At 45.7% G+C, this 19,648-nt stretch overlaps 1 protein-coding gene and 1 long non-coding RNA gene across 2 annotated transcripts in view; both read right to left on the reverse strand.

The window, feature by feature from the left end:
- Positions 1-3,872: 3,872 nt before the first annotated feature.
- LOC144134952 (uncharacterized) lies at positions 3,873-6,728 on the reverse strand. Its single transcript, XR_013315320.1, has 3 exons — positions 6,585-6,728; positions 6,383-6,484; positions 3,873-3,929 (listed from the first exon to the last, which is right to left on the reverse strand). It is a non-coding gene; the product is annotated as an uncharacterized LOC144134952 (long non-coding RNA).
- A 12,009-nt stretch (positions 6,729-18,737) lies between these two features.
- Positions 18,738-19,648, reverse strand: part of LOC144134953 (uncharacterized) — a 120,296-nt gene continuing 119,385 nt past the window's right edge. The window contains exon 19 of the mRNA XM_077667740.1: positions 18,738-18,987. Coding sequence (XP_077523866.1) covers positions 18,847-18,987 — 141 coding nt within the window. The 3' untranslated portion in view covers positions 18,738-18,846. The remainder of the gene's footprint in view (positions 18,988-19,648) is intronic.

Raw genomic sequence — 19,648 nt, forward strand, 5'->3', positions numbered from 1 at the left:
AAGAAGCCTTGCATTCCTATTAGTTACTCGAGACCGCAGATTGTATACTGCCAAGACTTAGGTACTTAAGTATAATATCCTTAAAGAAGAAAATGTGACAGTATTTAAAAGTTGCCCACACTCCTGAATAGTCCAATGACCTCAAAGTTTGGAAGCAGCTTGCTCCACAATGTGAAATAAGGTTATTCAGTGAGGATTAGTAAGTGTTAGTTACTGAACTGTGCGGATTTGTTGGTATAAGTAGGTGGACAAAGCTGGAATATGAGGTCAGGTTATAGCATAACCCCATATAATATTCTAATGGAAGGTAATTGAACATTCTACTCCTCACACTTTAAAATTTCGCTGTAAACATGACGTCACGGCCCTCTCATCCAATGAGGGAATTTCGTTACGAAGAAACCGGATGCTTTTTGCAAGACGGCAATTTTAATGCTATCTCACTAATAAATAGGTGATCCTAGAAAGAGGGGGAGTCAGGGGTCAGGGTCGCCAGATAGTTGGGCGCTTGGGATTAAGCTGATTTGCTGGAAGAGGGCTGATTAGATTCGAGGCCGTCGGGAGAACTCTTTTTCTTGCAGTGGCGATAACCTAGGCTGCTGCTGCTGATGATGATCGTGAAGAAGGATGCGATGATAACGATTTTTTAGCTCATCTCTAAAGTGCTGACTCACCGCCTGGTAGCGCTGCTGACGGCTCTGAAAAGCAAGAGAACGATTAAAGTGACGCGGCATCGCTTCGATTCTGAAATGGCATGCAACTTGAGGTCCGATCAGTGTTGGAAATTTTATCCATTGATAACGCAGCAAATTTAGCAGAGGCCAAGCGGCCTAAGGCGTTTGGCCTGGACGCAATCCTGTCCCTCGGCTCTATAACCCCACTTTTAATAAAGACTTTCGCCAATTTCGAGTTTCTTCCTGTATTCCATTTCATTTTGCTCCTACCTTATATTGCACTTGTACAGTTTAACGCAATTTGAAGTTATCCTGAACCAATTAAAACTAAGATGTTCTAGCGCAGTCTATTATTCCAAGAAGGCCGAAGGAAATACCTCAGCTTAGCTACCCTATTGGCTCATCATATCGGCAGCTTTATTATTCTTGAGGGTAAATGAACATAAGAAAAGGAAAAATAGTTTGCCCTACTGGGCCGAATTGAAAGCGCTACTCTTTTAATCACGTTGTACTGTACGTGTTCATAATCTATGATTCCGAGAGTCTGGCGCATTATTCTTCCTTACTCCTCGTCCGTCTTGATCTGAGGTTCGCACTGCTCAGGAAGGCGGCTTCAATGCATGCGGCGTCCCCCTCCACCCTCATTTCTCTTTTGCAGACAACTTCTGCCTTCGTACTTCTATCACTACTGCTCAAACTACATCAATGACATCGTCACGGCCATTGACGCCACTGCTATAAATAATAGGTTAATTGAAGTTTACTGTGTTCTTTTCAACCTAATATATATATAGTCACCAGGATAAAGAATGAGTGCAAAGAAGCCTTAATGCAGTTTCAGATTGGTCCTTTGCAATGAGGAATGCAAATCGATACAGGTCACGAGTAGGAAAAAAACTATTACGGGTTAATTACACATTCAACCGCGAGAATTGATTGCACGTCGATAATTACAAGTACCTAGGCGTAACCTTAAATAGGCATCTACGCTGGGCCAGCCACACCGAAACAATTTGCGATGCGGCTTCCGAAAAATGCTTGGCTTTCGCCGCAATTTAAAGTCTGCCCCACAACCCATATAGCTATCAGCTTATAACACACATATAAGACCGAAACTTGAACATGCTAATGTATGATGGATCCCTATATAAAAAAAAAGATGAATATTACCTGGAGATGGTACAAAGACAAGCAGTGCGCTTCATTTTCAACAGTTTGAGGCATACTTCACCATCCGATCTCATGGCCGCAAATAATATTCCACCCTTGAAAAAAAGCAGGCTCACTCGGCAGGCTAAAATTTATTTTCTCACTTTATTATAAACAGTTTCATTTCAGCTGCGGCGACTACCTGCGCCCACGTTTAACCCAACGTACTAGCTGCATTCATGACCACAGCCTCTCGCCACACGTCACCTGCACGAAACTCTTTAAATACTCTCCCTTTGCCCGTAGTATCGCTCAGCGTAATGGCTTGCTAGCTCACGTATTAAATTGAAAGCTTTACAGGCCTAGTCAAGCCAAGTTCATCGGCGCCGCAATTAGACCTTAAAGCGAAGCAGCGGTGGCGGTGTAGCAGCCAGCTGATATATCTTCTCTCATTCTCTCCTCTAATACCTCCCTTAAAGCACAGTTCCCTTGTCCACATAATAGCGCGCGTCTTTTCTTTCAATCTTTTCTCTCCTATCCTGCTTTCACCACGCGGCAGCGATTGTGGCTCAGCTTGAGCCAGTGGGCAGGCCCGTGCACTTTCCTTTTCAATCTTTCTGACAACAGCAAGCAAGCAAGCCGGTGTCCACCGTTATGTGAGACCTTTAATGCGCCGTTTACTTTCCTTATTAACCAATTTTCAATTTCCTCTTTCTTCCTTTCCACTTACACTTTCTCCTCTATTTCTTCTCTTACGGCATGATTTGGTTGTCCACCGAGATATGTAAGACAGTTACTTCGTCACTTCCTTTCCTCAAAAACCAAACAAAGAAAACAAGTGCGCCACTGGCGTGTTCATTGGCTTTAGGGTGGACAACGTTGTAAAGTCTGTTGATATTGACGAAGAAAGGCGCACAACTTGCTCCCTGGGTGAATGGACACCTCAATCTCGTTTTCTTCTCCATGGCTTTGGTGTTCATATTAATTGTAGGGGCTGGCCCCCTCTACGTCAGCTTGCGCATAACCTCCTGCAAGTGTATCTGCCCATAAATATTTTCCGCATCCAACGCCACTACCTGAAAAATCCTGTTTTCACGCAATATTCCGTGCTTAGCTATGCCAAACCGCCAGCAGTGTTTTGCCGCGCGTGATTTTGTCGATTTTGAAGAGCACATGCTTTCTCTCATCTGAGTTAGTGTTCGTTTGTTGTTTGTTTATTGATACTGTCAGCCCAAGAAGGGCTTTTACATATGTGGAGAAAAAATAAATACGACAAAGAAAAGGAAAGTCCCGCTACAATTCAACAACAAAAAGACAACGACAATGCAAAGCAGAGGTAGTAAATGGCAATTTTTTCCCTGGCATGTAACTTTATTACCTGATTATCCATTTTCATGTCCCCGCTGTTCACAAACTCGGCTGTTCCAAGAAAATTTTTTCTTACTACTTGGCTGTCTGCGCCCTGCTGTGTTTATTTCTTACTTTTCTCTGCTTTTATGCTATGGCAATGCAGTTTTTCCCTTGTTGCTTCTATGTTCTTCATCCGCATGTCAGATTGTTTGTGGAGAGCGTTATGCGCTGGCAATTGTTATCTCTTCGGCTGTTTTGTAATATTGCCCACTCTGCTTGGCGCTCGGGCTCCAACATTTTATAAATAAATACTACTACTCTAATACTACTGATATTACTGCTACTACTATTACTACTACTACTACTACTACTGCTGCTGCTGCTGTTACTGCTACTGCTACTACAGCTGGTACTCCTAATACTACCACTACCGCTACTACTACTACTACTACTACTACTACTACCACCACCACCACCGCCACCACGACCACTACTGTCACTACTACTCCCACTACCAGTACCACTACCGTTGCTGCAACTAATGTTGAATCGAATCATGTATAGGTTGAGGCCTATTGCACACCACAGCAGGTTTTTTCTATTGATGACATCATGGCGACAAGCAGGTATGGCGTTATGGTTGCTTCAATTATATTCACATTTCTACAATCAAGCTGTCACTATGATACGACTCACGCTCCCCTGTCGGCGCCGGCGCCGGCGCCGGCTCCGGTTTTAACACGACTTACTGGTCACCTGCAAGAGGGAAGAAAAAATAATGCAAAAATATATAGCTATTCTTCTCCATGTTATAACTGTACAGTAAGGAAGAAATCGCAGATGTCGCCAAAATATCAGGGAGGAGAAATTATGTCCAGAAATTGATATCCGAGGTCCGCAACATTCCACCTTAGCACGCTCCGTAATTGGCGTTCCTTATCTTCTTCGTCATTTACCGCGAAAACTCTGTCGTCTAGGCGCGCTTTGCTTTCGAGTCTTTTGGAAATGTGTCCACAGCTATCCAATGTTGTGCACGGGACAGGGCCGTACGGTCAGTCCGTACGAAGGCACAAGACACAGTCATATAGTAGGCAATACAAGGAGAGGTCCTGTGCCTACTCTACCACCTTTGTTCCAATCCCTCAGTTGCTCTGTACTATTTTCAAGTACGAAATAGTATCCGGAACCAAAGTCGCATTCTGTGATAGATCTAGAGTAATAAAGGAATAACAGAACGTGCGTTTTTCACGAGACAATGGCCCACAAGAATTTTTTTTAAAGAGTAAGCACTAATCTTATGAGTATCAACCCCGAGCGAAATAGTCCATTGTCGCGTTCTCCCTGCGCCTATCGCGAACGCTCCTTTCCGCAGCACTGCCCTCTCTTCGTCGTCTTCTACGTGGAACTTATCCGATGGTTCTGCAGCCAGCTAAATCGTCTCTTGCGCGTCCGCAGTTGGCCTAACGCGAGCGCTCGGGCCCCCGACAATGCGCGCTCATCGTCGCTTTTACGTAGCACAAATCAGGGGTTTCGCAAACATTCTATGTAGTTTTTTTGCTGCCAGTAATACCTTTATCCCTGTTCTCATAAACAAGATGATATTAATGAACCACGCCCAACCACATATCACGGCATGATGTGCGCCTTAAGCGCACTGTAGTTTTTATTTATACAAAATACATATCGCGCTCCCATTAGAGCATTCTTGTAATGAGGAAACATCATAAACACAAAAGAAGAACTACAGTAATTGAGGCAAATGTTCCAATATACCGAGAAAACCTATGAACTATAGGAGGAAAGGCAAAACTAGAACACAACACACTAGGATAAGAAATATTGCTGCACTGATATTAAGAGTGACCCTAACAGTCATGTTAATTGAATACAATGATATTGACAGGTGATTTTGCAACGCGTTGTAAAAAGATGTGGCAGGGGAAGCAGCAATTTGTGCGGTCAGACTGTTCCAATCATGTATTGTTCGCGGGAAAAAAACTATATTTGAATGTGTTAATTCGGGAATTGTACTCGAACAATTTTAGTGGGTTTTCGGTGCGGGCGGAAACGTAACTTCGCTCCTGTATGTATCTCTATTTTGGAATAGCAGTTTTTCTATTAAGCACATTATAGCCTCATGTCAGCCCTGCAAGAGACACCGCTCTTACAAAAATTTTGTTAAGAGTCTCTGCACTGTTCATGTACCGTTTTCAGTGAAAGCTATACGCTTTCCATAGACAAATCCTCTAGACCAGTCTATAGACAGCACAAATCCTATAGACAGTCGATAGACAATCTGTAAGTTTATGGCCGTACAATGTTAGTAGACTCTTGTCTATAGACAGCCGCCAAACTATGGATACACGTAAGTAAGTATCTATGCACTCTTAGTAAGGTCTGGCATATAGAGTGCGCTGTCACAAGGTATATCGGCAGCGTCAGCAAGGAAGGGCTTATTTTGTGAAGATCGCGTCATTGGCCAGAAATGACATGATAATCACGAAACAGTTGCTCTATGGCGGTGGTAAGGGAGCCTGTAGATCTCAGCGCGCACGCATCAAAACACCTAGTTCTTGCTTCATATAAGAGATAATGCTAGTAATCGACATCAAGGACTCATGAAACATAGATAGTCCATGTGACCAATAATGGACGTGACCCATTTATTGTTTGATCGCTCACTAAATTTAAGCTCTTGTATAATATCATGACCCCGTTGCAAACCATGTCTCATTATTGTCATAGCTGTGTAAGGAGTTCCTCCAGAAGCTCCAATTCTCCACTTTCCATTTCGTACCCATTTGGTTTGCTGGAACTGGTAGCTCTTGTTTGCTCACATAGCTGCTTGTTTCAAGCGTCCGTGGGAAGCGACCAGGCAATTTACTCACTGGCGGCTGCCGACGAGCCTAAACATGTTCTGACCACTCACCGCGTTCTATTAATTCGTCCCGCTTTCGTATACAATTACACTCCTCAGCTTGACAAGTATATCACGTTTGTTTGCGGTTATGTGCCAGGACGCCCAGAGAACGGTCGTCCTCTGCATACACACAAAAGCTGAGCTACGTAAGAATAGAGAGAAGAGGAGGATTTATTTGTAGATATAAAGTTTACCAGCTTCAGAACGTGTCCTCCTCGATCCTCACGTGTATACTTGTTTATGAGGAGGGAGGGGAGGGGGCAGCGAGATAAAATATAACCAGGCTTACCCATGGGCTGCAGTCTGAGGAACTGGGCTTGGTGCCCCTTGCCAGACCGAGAAAGAGCGTGGCAGATATGTTGTCCTTAAATGCAGAAGTTGCGCGTGCCCACTGTAAAGACAGGTTCCAGTCGAACAATCGATCAATCTATCACACAGACGGTGGGTTATTGTCATACCGCCTGATGGCGTCTTCTTACATTCGTAATTACCTTATGTAAGTTGTTTGTGCAGCCGCGAGCCCCGGAAGGTGGTGGCGGTTGTTTTGTGGCGGAATAAAACTTCTTCTTCCTCTAAAAACATTGCGCATACGCACATGGGCGAATTGGCCGAGGTGTAGTGGCAAAAGGGTGCGGTGTCACCCTTCTTCTTTGTCATAACCTGCATCTCATTTACAAATCGTTACAGGCTGAGCACATTGCTTCAGCGCCACCTGCACACAGATCTTCAGTCATGTCAGTCTTGACACTCCGAATAAAACTAAAGGGTCGTTTTGATTGATTTCTATAATGCCGCGATGTTGATAATGACGATGAAGCCTTTCGGCAGAGCTGTTATCCATTGGTGGGATCCTGAAAATTTTCTTCCTCCAGATTCTCATATTTGGTGCAACGCCAGTTTGGCGCTTCGCAGGACTTTCTCTTAGATTTGTTCGAGTTCTCCTTGCTTGAAGCGCGCTGCCAAGAACAGAACGCGAACACGATAAGAGTCATCATCATCATCATCAGCCTGACTACACCCACTGCAGGACAAAAGCATCTCCCACGTCTCTCCTATTATCCCTGTCTTCTGCCAGCTGCGGCCAGCTTATCCCCGCAAATTTCTTAATACTTTCGCCCACCTAACCTTCTGCCGCCCCCTGCTACGGTTGAATTCTCTTGGAATTCACTCCTTAAGGACGAGCGGTTATCTTGCCTTCGCGTAACATGCCCTCCTCAAGCCCATGTATTCCTCTTGATTCCCACTAGGATGTCGTTACGATGTTTCCTCACCCACTCTGATCACTTCCGGTCTTTTAAAATTACACTTACCATTTTTCTTTAAATAGATCTTTGCATTGTCTTCAACCTCTGCTGAATCCTTTCCTTAGCCTACACGTTCCTGCCACATTGCTCAACACAGGTAAGATACAGCTATTGCAGACCACTTTCTTGAAGGATACTGGTAAACTTCCATTCATAATCGGAGAAAACCTGCCATATGTTTCATCCTCTTGTTATTCTTCTAATTATTTCACTTCCCTGATCCTGATCAGTGGTCTCTACCTGCCTAAACAGACGTTTTCTCCTGCCACTTCCAGCACCTCACTTACAATTGTGAACTGCTGTTCCCTTAAGAGACTGTTGAACATTAAATTTATTTTCCGTGTGTTCGTTTTTAGCTTCACCGCGCTGCTCTGCCTATCGAACTCATTGATCATGCTTTGCAGTCCATTTCCTGAGTGACTCAGCAAGGCAATCTCATCAGCGAATTGCAGGTTACTTAGATATAAGAGTAGCCGTCTCGTAATTCCTTTCTCTTTGGCCAGTTAATGTTTATGTTTGAAAGAAGGTGCTAACACTGCAGTTGCGTTTTGTCCCGTCTTTTCGAGCTCTACTTTAGCATTTCAATCAGACATTGGTTGAATCAAGGCGTTCAGTTAGCCTCTTTCGTTTGCACCAACTACCGAGCGGATTATATGTGTGGACGTTGAGAATATCTTGAGGGGATTGTATTAGAGTACTGTCTAGAAACGGTGATAGATTTTATGACGCCCTTCCAGACACATTACGTTGAACACCCTCACTAGTATGCCTTTCCATACTTTTTACCCCTTCCCTTAAATTGGTGTTCAGATGCCCACCGAGATTTGAGGAAGTTACTGCGCCATCTGCTATCCTCAAGAACAATTTTTTACATAATAAATGGTACGGTTTTAACGTGGGTAATCCGAGTAGACGTGCGAAATCATGTGATTATTCTGATAGGCTCATGCGTGGCTCAGTGGAAGTTGATGAAGATGACGACGTGCAATGTACAGCACGATAGTCCCTTGCAGTTTAAGCAAATTCCTGAAGATCTCTCAAAATTTATGATTAATTTTTCTCACATACTCCTCTATCTCAGTTCTTGAGCCGCTTAATCCAAAAGTGGATGAGTTTTCTCTTGTCCGGATCCGCGCCAAACCCTGGCCTATCCACCAACGTGGGTATGTGCCATCGATACTGAGGCAACAAAAACTCCAAATTCCTCTCGCTAAATTAGGGGTGGTGGTGGTTGTTGCAACTTTATTGCCACACAATGGAATGTAAAGATGGGGCCGGGGAGAGTGCAGGATGGCCTTCAGTCGAGGGCGACCTATTGAGCTCGCCTGATGAGGGCCAGCTGCGTTGTTTTTTCTAGAACTGGCTAACAGCTTCGCCCATTCCTCCGCCGAAGGAGCGGCAAGTGTGTAGTCGGAGGGGGTTTGCTAGTGAATTCCCATAATATATCGTCTTCGGTGTCATGTGTCCCGTCATGGCAGTGCTGGCATGCAGGGTATATGCTGGCATGCTGGCATGCAGTGTACCGTGAAACATTTTTTTTGGCAAAACTTGATTATGCGCCGCACGTTCTCCACTGTACGAGGAAGTGCAGGTAATGCACAGAATATTGCCGCCAGTCTGTGTACTGCTTCTTCATTCTTCAATGCTGCCGCACGCTGCTTTATCGCTTTGCTTGCAAGACGCGACAAGATTTATCTACACTGATCTCTTACAGGCGGAGCTGATTCTACGTTGTTCCAAAGTGTTGTGTTAACTTTGCACGCCGCATCTCGAAAGTTCGCTAACAGCTTTGAACACACCAAGGCCGAGAGCGGCGGGAATACCGTTCGACGACCGCCAAGCAGGCTTGTTGCTACGTCACCGCCAACTCATTTAGGCGCAAGTCAGCCTAATAAAGAATTTCGTTCGTAAACCATCTTCGATATCTTCCTACATGCCGGACTGCCGTCACCATTATGCACATCTAGTGGAGGTACAGGGTTGCCGCCAATGTATCGGACACCCCCTGCAAGTCGTGACGCCAGCCCTCTGCTCTTCGCACCGGAGCACGAGCCGCCAGTTGACCGAGCCAGCCGACGTCTCCAGGGAAAGCAGCCTGAGTTCGAGACCCTGCCGGACCGCACCCGACAAACGAAGACAATGCTACGAGCATCACAATTTCGCCTAAGATGCCGGCCCCAATCATACTGCAGCAGCCGCGGGGCCGCCAACTTTCAATACATCCCTAGGCGAAGACCCGAAAGAATAACTGGACCAATATGAGCACATGACATCATTCAACAATTGGGATGATGCAGCGAAAATTGGAGGCATATTTTTTCTTCCTAGAGGCTCAGCACGTACATGGTTTGAAAACCACGAGTCGTTCCTAGCGACATGAGAGTTATTCAAGAAGCAATTTTGAATGTATTCACCAGTATCGTGAGGAAAGAAAGAACCAAACAACTCGATTCCGGGATGCAGCTTCCGAACGAACCCGTCCGCGGATACGTCGAAGAGATGAAGCGCGTTTTTCGACGCGTCGACCACGAGATCACAGATAAGAGAGTTCAATTATTTACGCACGGCGTAAAAGAACAACACTTTTCCAGCCTCGCCTGCCAGCCGCCAAAAACCTTCGAGGAATTCATGCAAGGAGCCTGCACGATCGAGAAGACCCTCGACGTCCGGATTCGGCAGTACAACCGCCCAGCTTATGCCTCTTCAATTGGTCCAGACACGACGACCCCCACCTAGTCACAACTTGCGAGGAGTTACCCGCGAAATCACCCGCGAAGTGCTACGACGACTGCTGCCAACATCCCCGCATGCTCAAGCAGCGAGCCTCATGAATATGATGCGAGAAGTGCAACTGGCACTTTGCACTTCGACACTTCGGCACTTTGGCACTTCGACACTTTGCACTTCGACACTGGCACTTCGAAGGATACACAGCCCCAGGCCCTGACTTACGCTGCCGCGGTTCGCAGCCAAAGGCGTCCTCCCACTCAGCGCCATGAGCAGTATGCACTGCCCCAAAAATCTCAATCACATGCTCCCCCAAATCACTCCGCTTTTCTTTATCAAATGCAAGAAGTCTTGCTAACAAAGCAAGTCAACTTGAAGACTATTTTTCTTCATGATCCCCATATACTGCGAGTTACTGTAACATGGCTGTCATCCCAAATCACTGACTTTGAAATTGTGCCGCCTTCCCATAAGATAGTGAGGCGAGATCGTGATGGGCGAGGGGGTGGAGTGGCTTTGATAGTGAAAAAAGAAATTGAATGCGTCTTAGTCGATCAGATTACAGATCACGAAAGCATATGATGTAAAATCAGCTATCGCGACTTTTTCACTCTACTCGGCGTCGTTTATAGATCCCCCCAAAGGCCAGTATCCTTCATCGCAAAACTGACTGATCATCTCGAAGGCTTAATGAGACCTAATCAAAAATTTATGCTAGCCGGTGATTTAAACTTGCCCGGTATAAACTGGAACTCTTTAAAAATAACATAAGCGCATGATGCCGAGAGCTCGCGTCTTTTCCTTGATGCAGTTTTTTCTCATGACCTAACACAGCTGGTTACTGCTCCCTCACGTGTGCCAAAAACAACTGCAACGACCCTTGATCTCATATTTCTTAAAAATTTTGCAGAAGATTGTAATGTGTCCATCACGGAAGGCATCGCTGATCATAAGTCAGTCCATATAAATTTAAACGCATATGGGAGCAAAGTACTGCCTTCTCTGAAAACGTTTCGTGATTTTTCAGCTGGAGATGACGAATCGGTTCTTTATACCTTGCACTTTAAATTTCCCAAGTTCGAACACGGAGGTGACGTCTCGCTCCTTTGGAACAGGTTCAAGACTGTGGTCATAGAATTCATAAACAGATATATTCCTTTCCGGCGTAAGAAAACGAGGCATCACAACCCTTGGATCAGCCGTGATATCATCGACCTGAAACGGCGCTTAGCACGGAAACGGAAATCAAAGAGTTGTGAGGCTAACCTGCATGCTCTCAAAGCAGATCTGGTTTCCAAACTGCGAAATGCACGCAAAAACTTCTATGAGAATACCCTTGCTTGTATTATGAAATATTCTCCTGGAAAATTTTGTTGCTTTCTTTCCTGTAGTAAGCAGAGTGTCGATCAGCTACGTATTATTGGTAATGTTAATTCAGATTTTAAAGACATTGCTCATGAATTCAATATTACGTTTCAAAGAGCATCCACTCAGATTTCTACCTCATCATATATCGCCCCAATGTTAATGCCTTTCCTCCCTGTCTTAAGATGCCGAAATTAGTTCTAAGCCGCGAGGGCATACATGCACGTTTATTAAATATAAAAACAAAAATGTCAAATGGCGCCGATGGCATTCGTAATGCTTTTCTCCATCGGTACTCTGAGATCATTTTCTACTACCTTTACGTGATTTTTAATGCCTCACTTGATTAAAGTTGCCTGCCTAGTGACTGGTTAGTCGCAATAGTAGTGCCAGTCTTTAAGTCCGGTGAAAAGATAAATGATGGAAACTACCGGCCTATTCCACTTATATGTACGTGTTGCAAATTGCTTGAGCACATAATAGCTCATCATATATCCAACTATCTTGAATCGGTCAACTTCTTTGCCGAATTTTAGCATGGGTTCCGTAAAAACGTGTCCACTTCTACGCAGCTATTATCCGTAATTCATCACTTTTCTCTGGTCATTGATAATCGTATACAAATAGATGCAATTTTCCTGGATTTATCTAAGGCATTTGATTGTGTGCCGCAGAACTTGCTTATTGAGAGGCTAAAAGAAATCGGGATGCCAGACATTTTTATCAGATGGTTGCAAGCGCACCTACAGAAAAGCGGACAGTTTGTTGAATGTGGTGGAGTGAAGTCTGAGTGTCTGCATGTTCTGTCCGTTGTACCGCAGGGATCTGTGCTGGGACCGCTTTTGTTCCTCATATATATTAATGATATTGCTCAAAATGTTGATGAAGGTGTCACTGTAAAATTTTTGCCGATGATTGGGTCATTTGTTCTGTCATCAAGAATTCTTCCTCTCAGCAACTACTAAATACCAATTATTGTAAATCCGCGGACAGGTGCGAACAAAGAGCGATGAAAATCAATTTTTCTAAAAACTGCGTAAATGACAATTACAACTAAGAAACATCCCCTACAATACGCTTACAAAATTGAAGATCAATGCATAAATGCAGTCACATCCATTAAATATCTAGGCGTAACAATTACTACCAATCTTAAATGCTATATGCATCTCAATGATATATGCTCGAAATCATTCAGAAAATTATGCTACCTACGCAAGAAATTAAAAGGATCCCCATCGAGCGTAAAACTTGTAGCAAATCGCACTATGATTCGACCAGTCCTAGAGTACGCCTCTATAGTGTGGGACCGGTATCATTTAAAAAACATCGAGCAGGTGGAGCGCATCCAACGTCATGCAGCCAGATTCTTTTCATCCGATTACCGGAAACGTTCTTCCGTTACTAATATGTTGAGGCCGCATAAGTTGGAGCTGCTCCAGATGCGCAGACAGATTGCCAGGTTAAAATTTTTGCATTTATTATATCATAACAAAACAGGATTGCCACGTGATTCGAATTTAGTTTGTGCACCGCAAAGATGATCAAGGCTGAACCACACAAAAGTGATAAGGCCATACAATGCCAGGACTAAGAAGTTCCAAAAATCTTTTTTCCTATGCACAATCGAACAATAGAACCGCCTGCCTGCTTCGGTTGTTGAATGTACTAACATTAATACCTTTGAGCGTTCTTTGCAAGCTTACCTTTTGTAACCCTCTCCTGCCTGGGAAGCACTGCTGCCTGCAGTATATTGAAATAAATAAATAAATAAACAAATAAAATAGACAAATAAATAAATAAAGTTGCAAGATCACAAAACAAAAGCCGACCTCAGGAGGACCCCCACCAGCGCCGCGCACTCTGCCTCTATTGTGGCGAAAACGGCATCGTTCTTCCGCAATGCTCCGGCACAAAAAATGGCTTTGCGTGGTATCCCTGTAAATGCTCCATGACCCCGTCCTGGCCAAAGATCGTGGGATATCGACAAGTACCTGCGTCAAGAGGAGTACGTGTCATCTAGTCGTCTGTCCCGCTCACCATCACCTTCCGCCCCACGTTTTGCGTCGCCGGGCCGCAGCTATGCAGCGGCTATGCGCGGGAGATCCCCTCAGCCACCGCAGAAGAAATAAAAGAAAGTGACCTTTGCAGACAAACTTGCTCACCAGCAAAACGACGAAGATCCTACACCGACCAGCACGCATCAAGACAGCGCATCTGCTACGCCGACGCCGCACACAAACACGAGCTCGACCATGAGGCGACAGAACTTTAAAAGGACACCGCCACCCAGAAAAGCCCCGACGACATGTCCTACCCAAAATTCACATACCCGCCGAAAACATGACCGGACGCTGTGGACGGCCTGCAGCGCAAATGTCAGGACATATGACTTAAAGGCGGCTATTGACGACCTGAAAGTTACCGCTGTATTCGACACAGGGGCCGATTGATCAGTGATGAATGGAATATTCGTTGCGCAGTTGAGGAAAGTACCATTTGGGACAACCCACAAATTCACACCGCAGGAAGACCCTTCAATAAGTAGTCAGCAATATGCACAGCGCGAATGACTGCCACGGGACATACCTGTCTTTCGATCTTCATAGTTTTACAGCCCTGTTCCCTTGGCGTAATATTGGCATAAATTTTCTAAATAAGCATCAGGATTTAAGCTCATCACTTTCGAGGGACGAAGCCATCCATTCGATGACAACCATGAAGCAGCATCTTACCCCAAGAGTTGTCGATGAGCATGTGAGCGTCCCGCCCCGATCAAGCGTCATGGTCATCGTAAGTGCCACGGATGCCAAGAACACGCAGGCTCTCATCGAAGTGAACACGGAGTTGCTTCTAGACCGAGGAATCGACATCGCACGGGGCATTGCACCTTTCCGCAATGGTCAAGCTCAAGTGCTGCATAAGAACTTCAGTGAAGAATACCGGCACGTTAACAAAAGAAAGACGATTGGTTACCTCAACGAAATATCCGGAGTTCGCGACGTCTTTGCCCTGTTGGATGGAGATCCAGAAGATACACTTAAGGAAGATCACAAGCACGTTTTTGACATATACACAGCCATGCTCTTGAAAAAACAAGACCAGACCTGCAATCTGCTTCGAAGATACAGCGAGTGCTTTTAGCCATCGCCGAACGCCCGACAACCACTGATTTCAAAGCATCGGATTGTAACTTACCACCTCGAGTGAACTCTCCACGAGAGACCATACCCTGCTTCGACGCCCGAAAAACAAGCCATCTGGAACCAAGTGGACGAAATGTGTTGCGATGACGTCATTCAGCCATCGAAGAGTCACTGGGCGACATTGGTATTTCTAGTGAAGGCGATGCCCTTCGATTATGAATCCATTACCTTCGCTTAAACAACATGAAGAAGGACGTCTACCCCCTACCCCGCACCGAAGACACAATTAGCCGGCTCTTTTACGCCAACCATTTCTCATCGAAAGTCCTCAAGAGCAGGTGCTGGCAATTTGAGGCAAATAAAGGAGATCGCGAGAAGTCTACATTCCTCACTCAGGATGGCCTCTTCGAGTTAAGGTGATGCCATTTGGTCTTCGTTCCGCACCAGTGACGTATCAGCGAGTAATCGATACGGTGCTTGCAGGCCGCAAGTGGCAAATTTGCCTAGTATGCTTAGATGACATCTTTGTATTCGCCTAGAACCAGCACCTTGAAGACCATTTAAAAAGGTTTAGAACAGTACTATTTACAGTCAGATCGTCCGGCATAAACTTGGAATGAAAGCAGAGGACTGCCAATTTGCCTATAAAGAGCTGCTATTTCTAGGCCACAGCATTAGCAAATAGGGAGTATGCCCCGAACCACAGAAAACAGCTGCTATTGTTCTGTATCCAACGCTGGCTGATAAGAAAGCTGCGCGCTGATTCCGCGGACTGTGCGTTTAATACTGACGGTTTGTCAAGATCTTTATGCGCATCATCGAGCCTCTGGCTCAACTAACCAAGGCAGGCATGTCACTTAAATGAGAAGCGCCGCTAGCAGAAGCCCTCAAGGTAGTTTACAGTCTCCACCAATCATTCTGCGCTTTGATGTAAACGTCGAGACTGAAATTCATACCGACGCAGGCTGCGTTGTCCTAGGCGCCGTCCTCGTTCAGAAAACTGACAGAGTGGAGAAAGTAATCGCATACGCTAGCCGTTCCCAGTAGAATGCCTGGGGCTAACTATTTGTCAACCGAGTATGAGTGCCTTGCCACCATCTGGGCTGCGTCTAATGTCCGCCCCTACCTCTACGGACGACCGTTTAAGGTGGTCAGGGGTCCCCACGCACTGTGCTGGCTTGCCAATTCGAAGGACCCCTGCGGCCGCCTCGCTGGATGGAGCATACACCTCCAGGAGTTTGGCGTCACTGTCGCTTCCAGACGCAAGAACTCTGACGACGACTGCCTGTCACGAGCCCCTCTAGACGCACCGCCACCGGACGACAATGAGGTTGCCTTCCTGGGAGCGCAGCAACGCTCAGACCCCAACGCAAAGCCCCGCCTCAACTCACCCGTTCGTTTTCGGTTGCTTTGCAACATATTAATTCCAGATCGCTCCTATTTCGCAGCCGGCCGGTGAGCTGGCGCAACATACTTCGAAGGCAAGTTTCCTTCTTCCCCTGCCTCGTTCAATCGAGGACTGTCTTCGTTCTGTGTACAGAAGTATCTCCTCGTGAAGAACGTCGCAGCCATCCAAACAGCCTACATCCGTTTTGTACCTTCAAATCTCCGCGAAGAAGTTTTACATGCTTCACATGATGTGCCGGCAGCTAGACATCTCAGGTTTTCTCGCACGCTGCGCCGCATTCAAGACAAGTATTACTGGCCCGGACTCTCTGCCAATGTCACCCCTTATCTGAAAACCTGCCGAGATTTACAGTGACGAAACACCAGCAGTATTTCTGTACCCCATTTAACCTCTCTCAAGGCCCTTTCAGCAGATCGGCATGGACTTGCTTGGCCCTTTCCCAAAGTTAACATCTGGAAATAAGTGGACCGCCATAGCGACCAACTACCTGACCCGCTACGCCGAGGCAAAAACCCTACCCAAAGAAACAGCGTATGATGTCGCCAAGTTTTCGTTCAGTGCATTCTGCTGCGACCCGGCGCACCGGATGTGTTCATCACGGACAGAAGAACAGTATTCACGGCATAACTCACGCAACACGTCCTGCGTTACAGAAAAGCAAGTCACCAGTCGACAACTGCATATCATCTGACAGACGAAATGCGTGAACAGAACCATCGCCGATATGCTCGCCATGTACGTCGATGCCAAACACAAGACCTGGGACGTCATCCTGCATTAGGACGTCTTCCCCTACCACGCCGCAGCACAGAAGGCCACCCAGATGACGCATTTTAGGCAGGGAGGTTACGACTAGGCTATACGCCATGCTGCCCATCGTTACCGAACAAGACAACGTCGATGTTGCCGCTCCTACCTTCACCCCGCAGTAGCAGCCCGAAGACGTGCCCGACTACGGATCAAGGACCAGCAGCGCACCGACGCCACACGCTACAACGTAAGAAGACGCAACGCAAAATACAAGCCAGGAAAGAGAGTCTAAGTTTGGACGCCCATTCGCCGCCGTGGATTCGGTGAAAAGCTATTGCGTCTCTATTTCGGCCCACACATGTTTCTTCCGCTAAGTGAACTCGTCTATTAAGTCGTTCCTGACGAAATGACTGCATCCAAGCGACGCCGCGTGCGACCTAAAGTTGTACATGTCGTCCGTCTAAAGCCATATTATGCGCGCTAAAGGACGCAGTGTTCCCACACTCTATTTTGCACAATCCGGCTTACCTGTGTCTAGCCGCCCTGCTTGTTTTAAAGCATCGGATCGATGCTTACTTGAGGGGGGGATAAATGTCGCCAGTCTTTGTAGTGCTTTTTCATTCTTCAAAGCTGCCGGCACACCGCTTTTCGCTTTGTGAAGCAATACATGACCAGATTTATCTTGACTCATAGCTTTCATGCGGAGCAGATTCTACGTTATTCCAAAATGTTCTAGCATCTTAGCACGCTGTATCTCGAAAGTTGCCTGCCCCCTTTAAATTGACCACGGCTGAGAGCGGCCTTTACAGGGCTTGAAATGTCCTCCTATAGCGCCGCCTTGATGGCTCGAAGGCGAGGGAATCGTTCTTATCCGCAGGTGTCCTTGTAGTCATCCATCTCCACATTGTACAGAGCCAGTCCGTGGGAGTTCTTTGGCATAACGTTGAGCCTGGCCTCTTCGCTCCCTTCCTACACGCCGGATTGCCGCCACTACTGCGTGACGGTATTTCTTTAAACTGAGCCGCCGCGGTGGCTGAGTGGTTACCGCGCTCGGCTGCCGGCCCGAAAGACGCGGGTTCGATGCCGGCCGCGGCGGTCGAATTTCAATGGAGGCGAAATTCCAGAGGCCCGTGTACTGTGCGATGTCAGCGCACGTTTAAGAACCCCAGGTGGTCGAAATTTCCGGAGCCCTTCACTACGGAGTCTCTCATAGCCTGAGTCGCTTTGGGACGTTAAACCCCCATAAACCAACCAACCTATTTCTTTGAACACAAGGGCTATAAAGAGATTGCTGTCCATTGAAATTTTGATGATGAAGAGAACGCTATTTGCTCTTCACTCTTTCTCAAGCACACAAGAACAAATTAAACGTCGCCTGCACACTGCCCAGATGTTTTCCCTTAGCATGAAAGGTATTAGATTTATCGTTGCCTTACCAAGAGAAATATTACGCCTCTCCCCTTGTCTTTTTATCATATTGTTCGTTGCCCGAGATTTCTCCAGTGGATAAATTTTTGTGAATGAATTCTTTCCGCCTTAATTCAATCGGTCCTTTTCGGTTTCTTTGTAACATGTTAATTCAAGATTGCTTCTGTTTCGCAGGCAGCCGGTAAGCTAGCGCAAGAGCAGCTGCAATAGACAAAGGTCGCAGATCAAGTCAGCAACCGGGTTTAGTGAACAGGAGATCCTTCTCTATCCCCACAAGTCTTCCTTGTATTCCTAGACGATCACTAAGCGTTTATTTTTTGGAGGTCAGCTAGTCGAGTCATTCACATTATCCCCATTCTATAAATTAGTCGCCACGCATTGCAGATGCTTCATTTCAATCTCCTGGCTAGTAATGCTCTGCTCAAGCTCGTGAAACTTAACTGGCATCCGCCATTTATAATACGTATTTTTCTTGTAATGTCGAGAAGAAATACAGGCAAAACTGACACATGGAAATTGTCATAAAAACTAGGCTCTCTCTTGCTGGTGGAGCTCTGAACTTTATTCAGCCTTTTCCAGGACTTCTTTTCCAGGACTCCTTTTGCACGTCCTCCTTTAGCTGCGGTCAAGCCGCGAGCGCCGCCTTGATGGCTCGAAGCCGAGGGAATCTTCCTTTTCCGCAGGCGTCCTCGGAGTCGTCCATCTCCACGTTATACACAGCTAGTCCGGTGAAGTTCTTCGGCATAACGTTGAGCCTGGCCTTAGTCTGCGGACAGGTGCCGACAGAGGACCAGATTAAAAGCCAATACAGCTACGGCAGCGTCATTTCTTTGAAATATGAGGTGCTTCTGTAAAGGTGACTATTTTTCATATAGGGTTTTTGATCTAAAGGGAAGCTTTTTGCAGCATATTAATTATATTGTTGCCGGACCTCGAAACAGGCAAACAATGTTAACTAATCAATCAATCAATCAATCAATCAATCAAGAAGTTTCGTTTCATTGCATTACACGAACTAAATTTATACACAGATATTTGGACTGATAGCCAATGAGGCTAATCAGTGGTCCAATACAAAATAATATGTAGGTTAGCAGTCACAAACACATTGAAGAAAAACTGATTTTGTAGCCTTGCTTCGATACCCAGAAAATGTCTCTTGCATATCAGTTTAAAAATTCCTAGCTTGCTTTATTCCAATTGGCAACGAGTGTCAAATGTTAGCTCCTGTAAATTTTATTCATCTTTCTCCAATTACATTATAACAGATAGGAGGATTAAAATTGCCATTACTGGCTTGTCTAGTGTTTTCGACGGGAATACTGAATCTACTAAGGGCTATTTGGTATTGATAATATTATAAACCATAAAAGCTATTTTGCAGTCGCGTATAGTAGAGAACGACATAATTTGCATTGCGTAAAAAA

The sequence above is a fragment of the Amblyomma americanum genome, chromosome 5 (assembly GCF_052857255.1).
Source record: "Amblyomma americanum isolate KBUSLIRL-KWMA chromosome 5, ASM5285725v1, whole genome shotgun sequence".
In the NCBI taxonomy this organism is placed as follows: domain Eukaryota; kingdom Metazoa; phylum Arthropoda; class Arachnida; order Ixodida; family Ixodidae; genus Amblyomma; species Amblyomma americanum.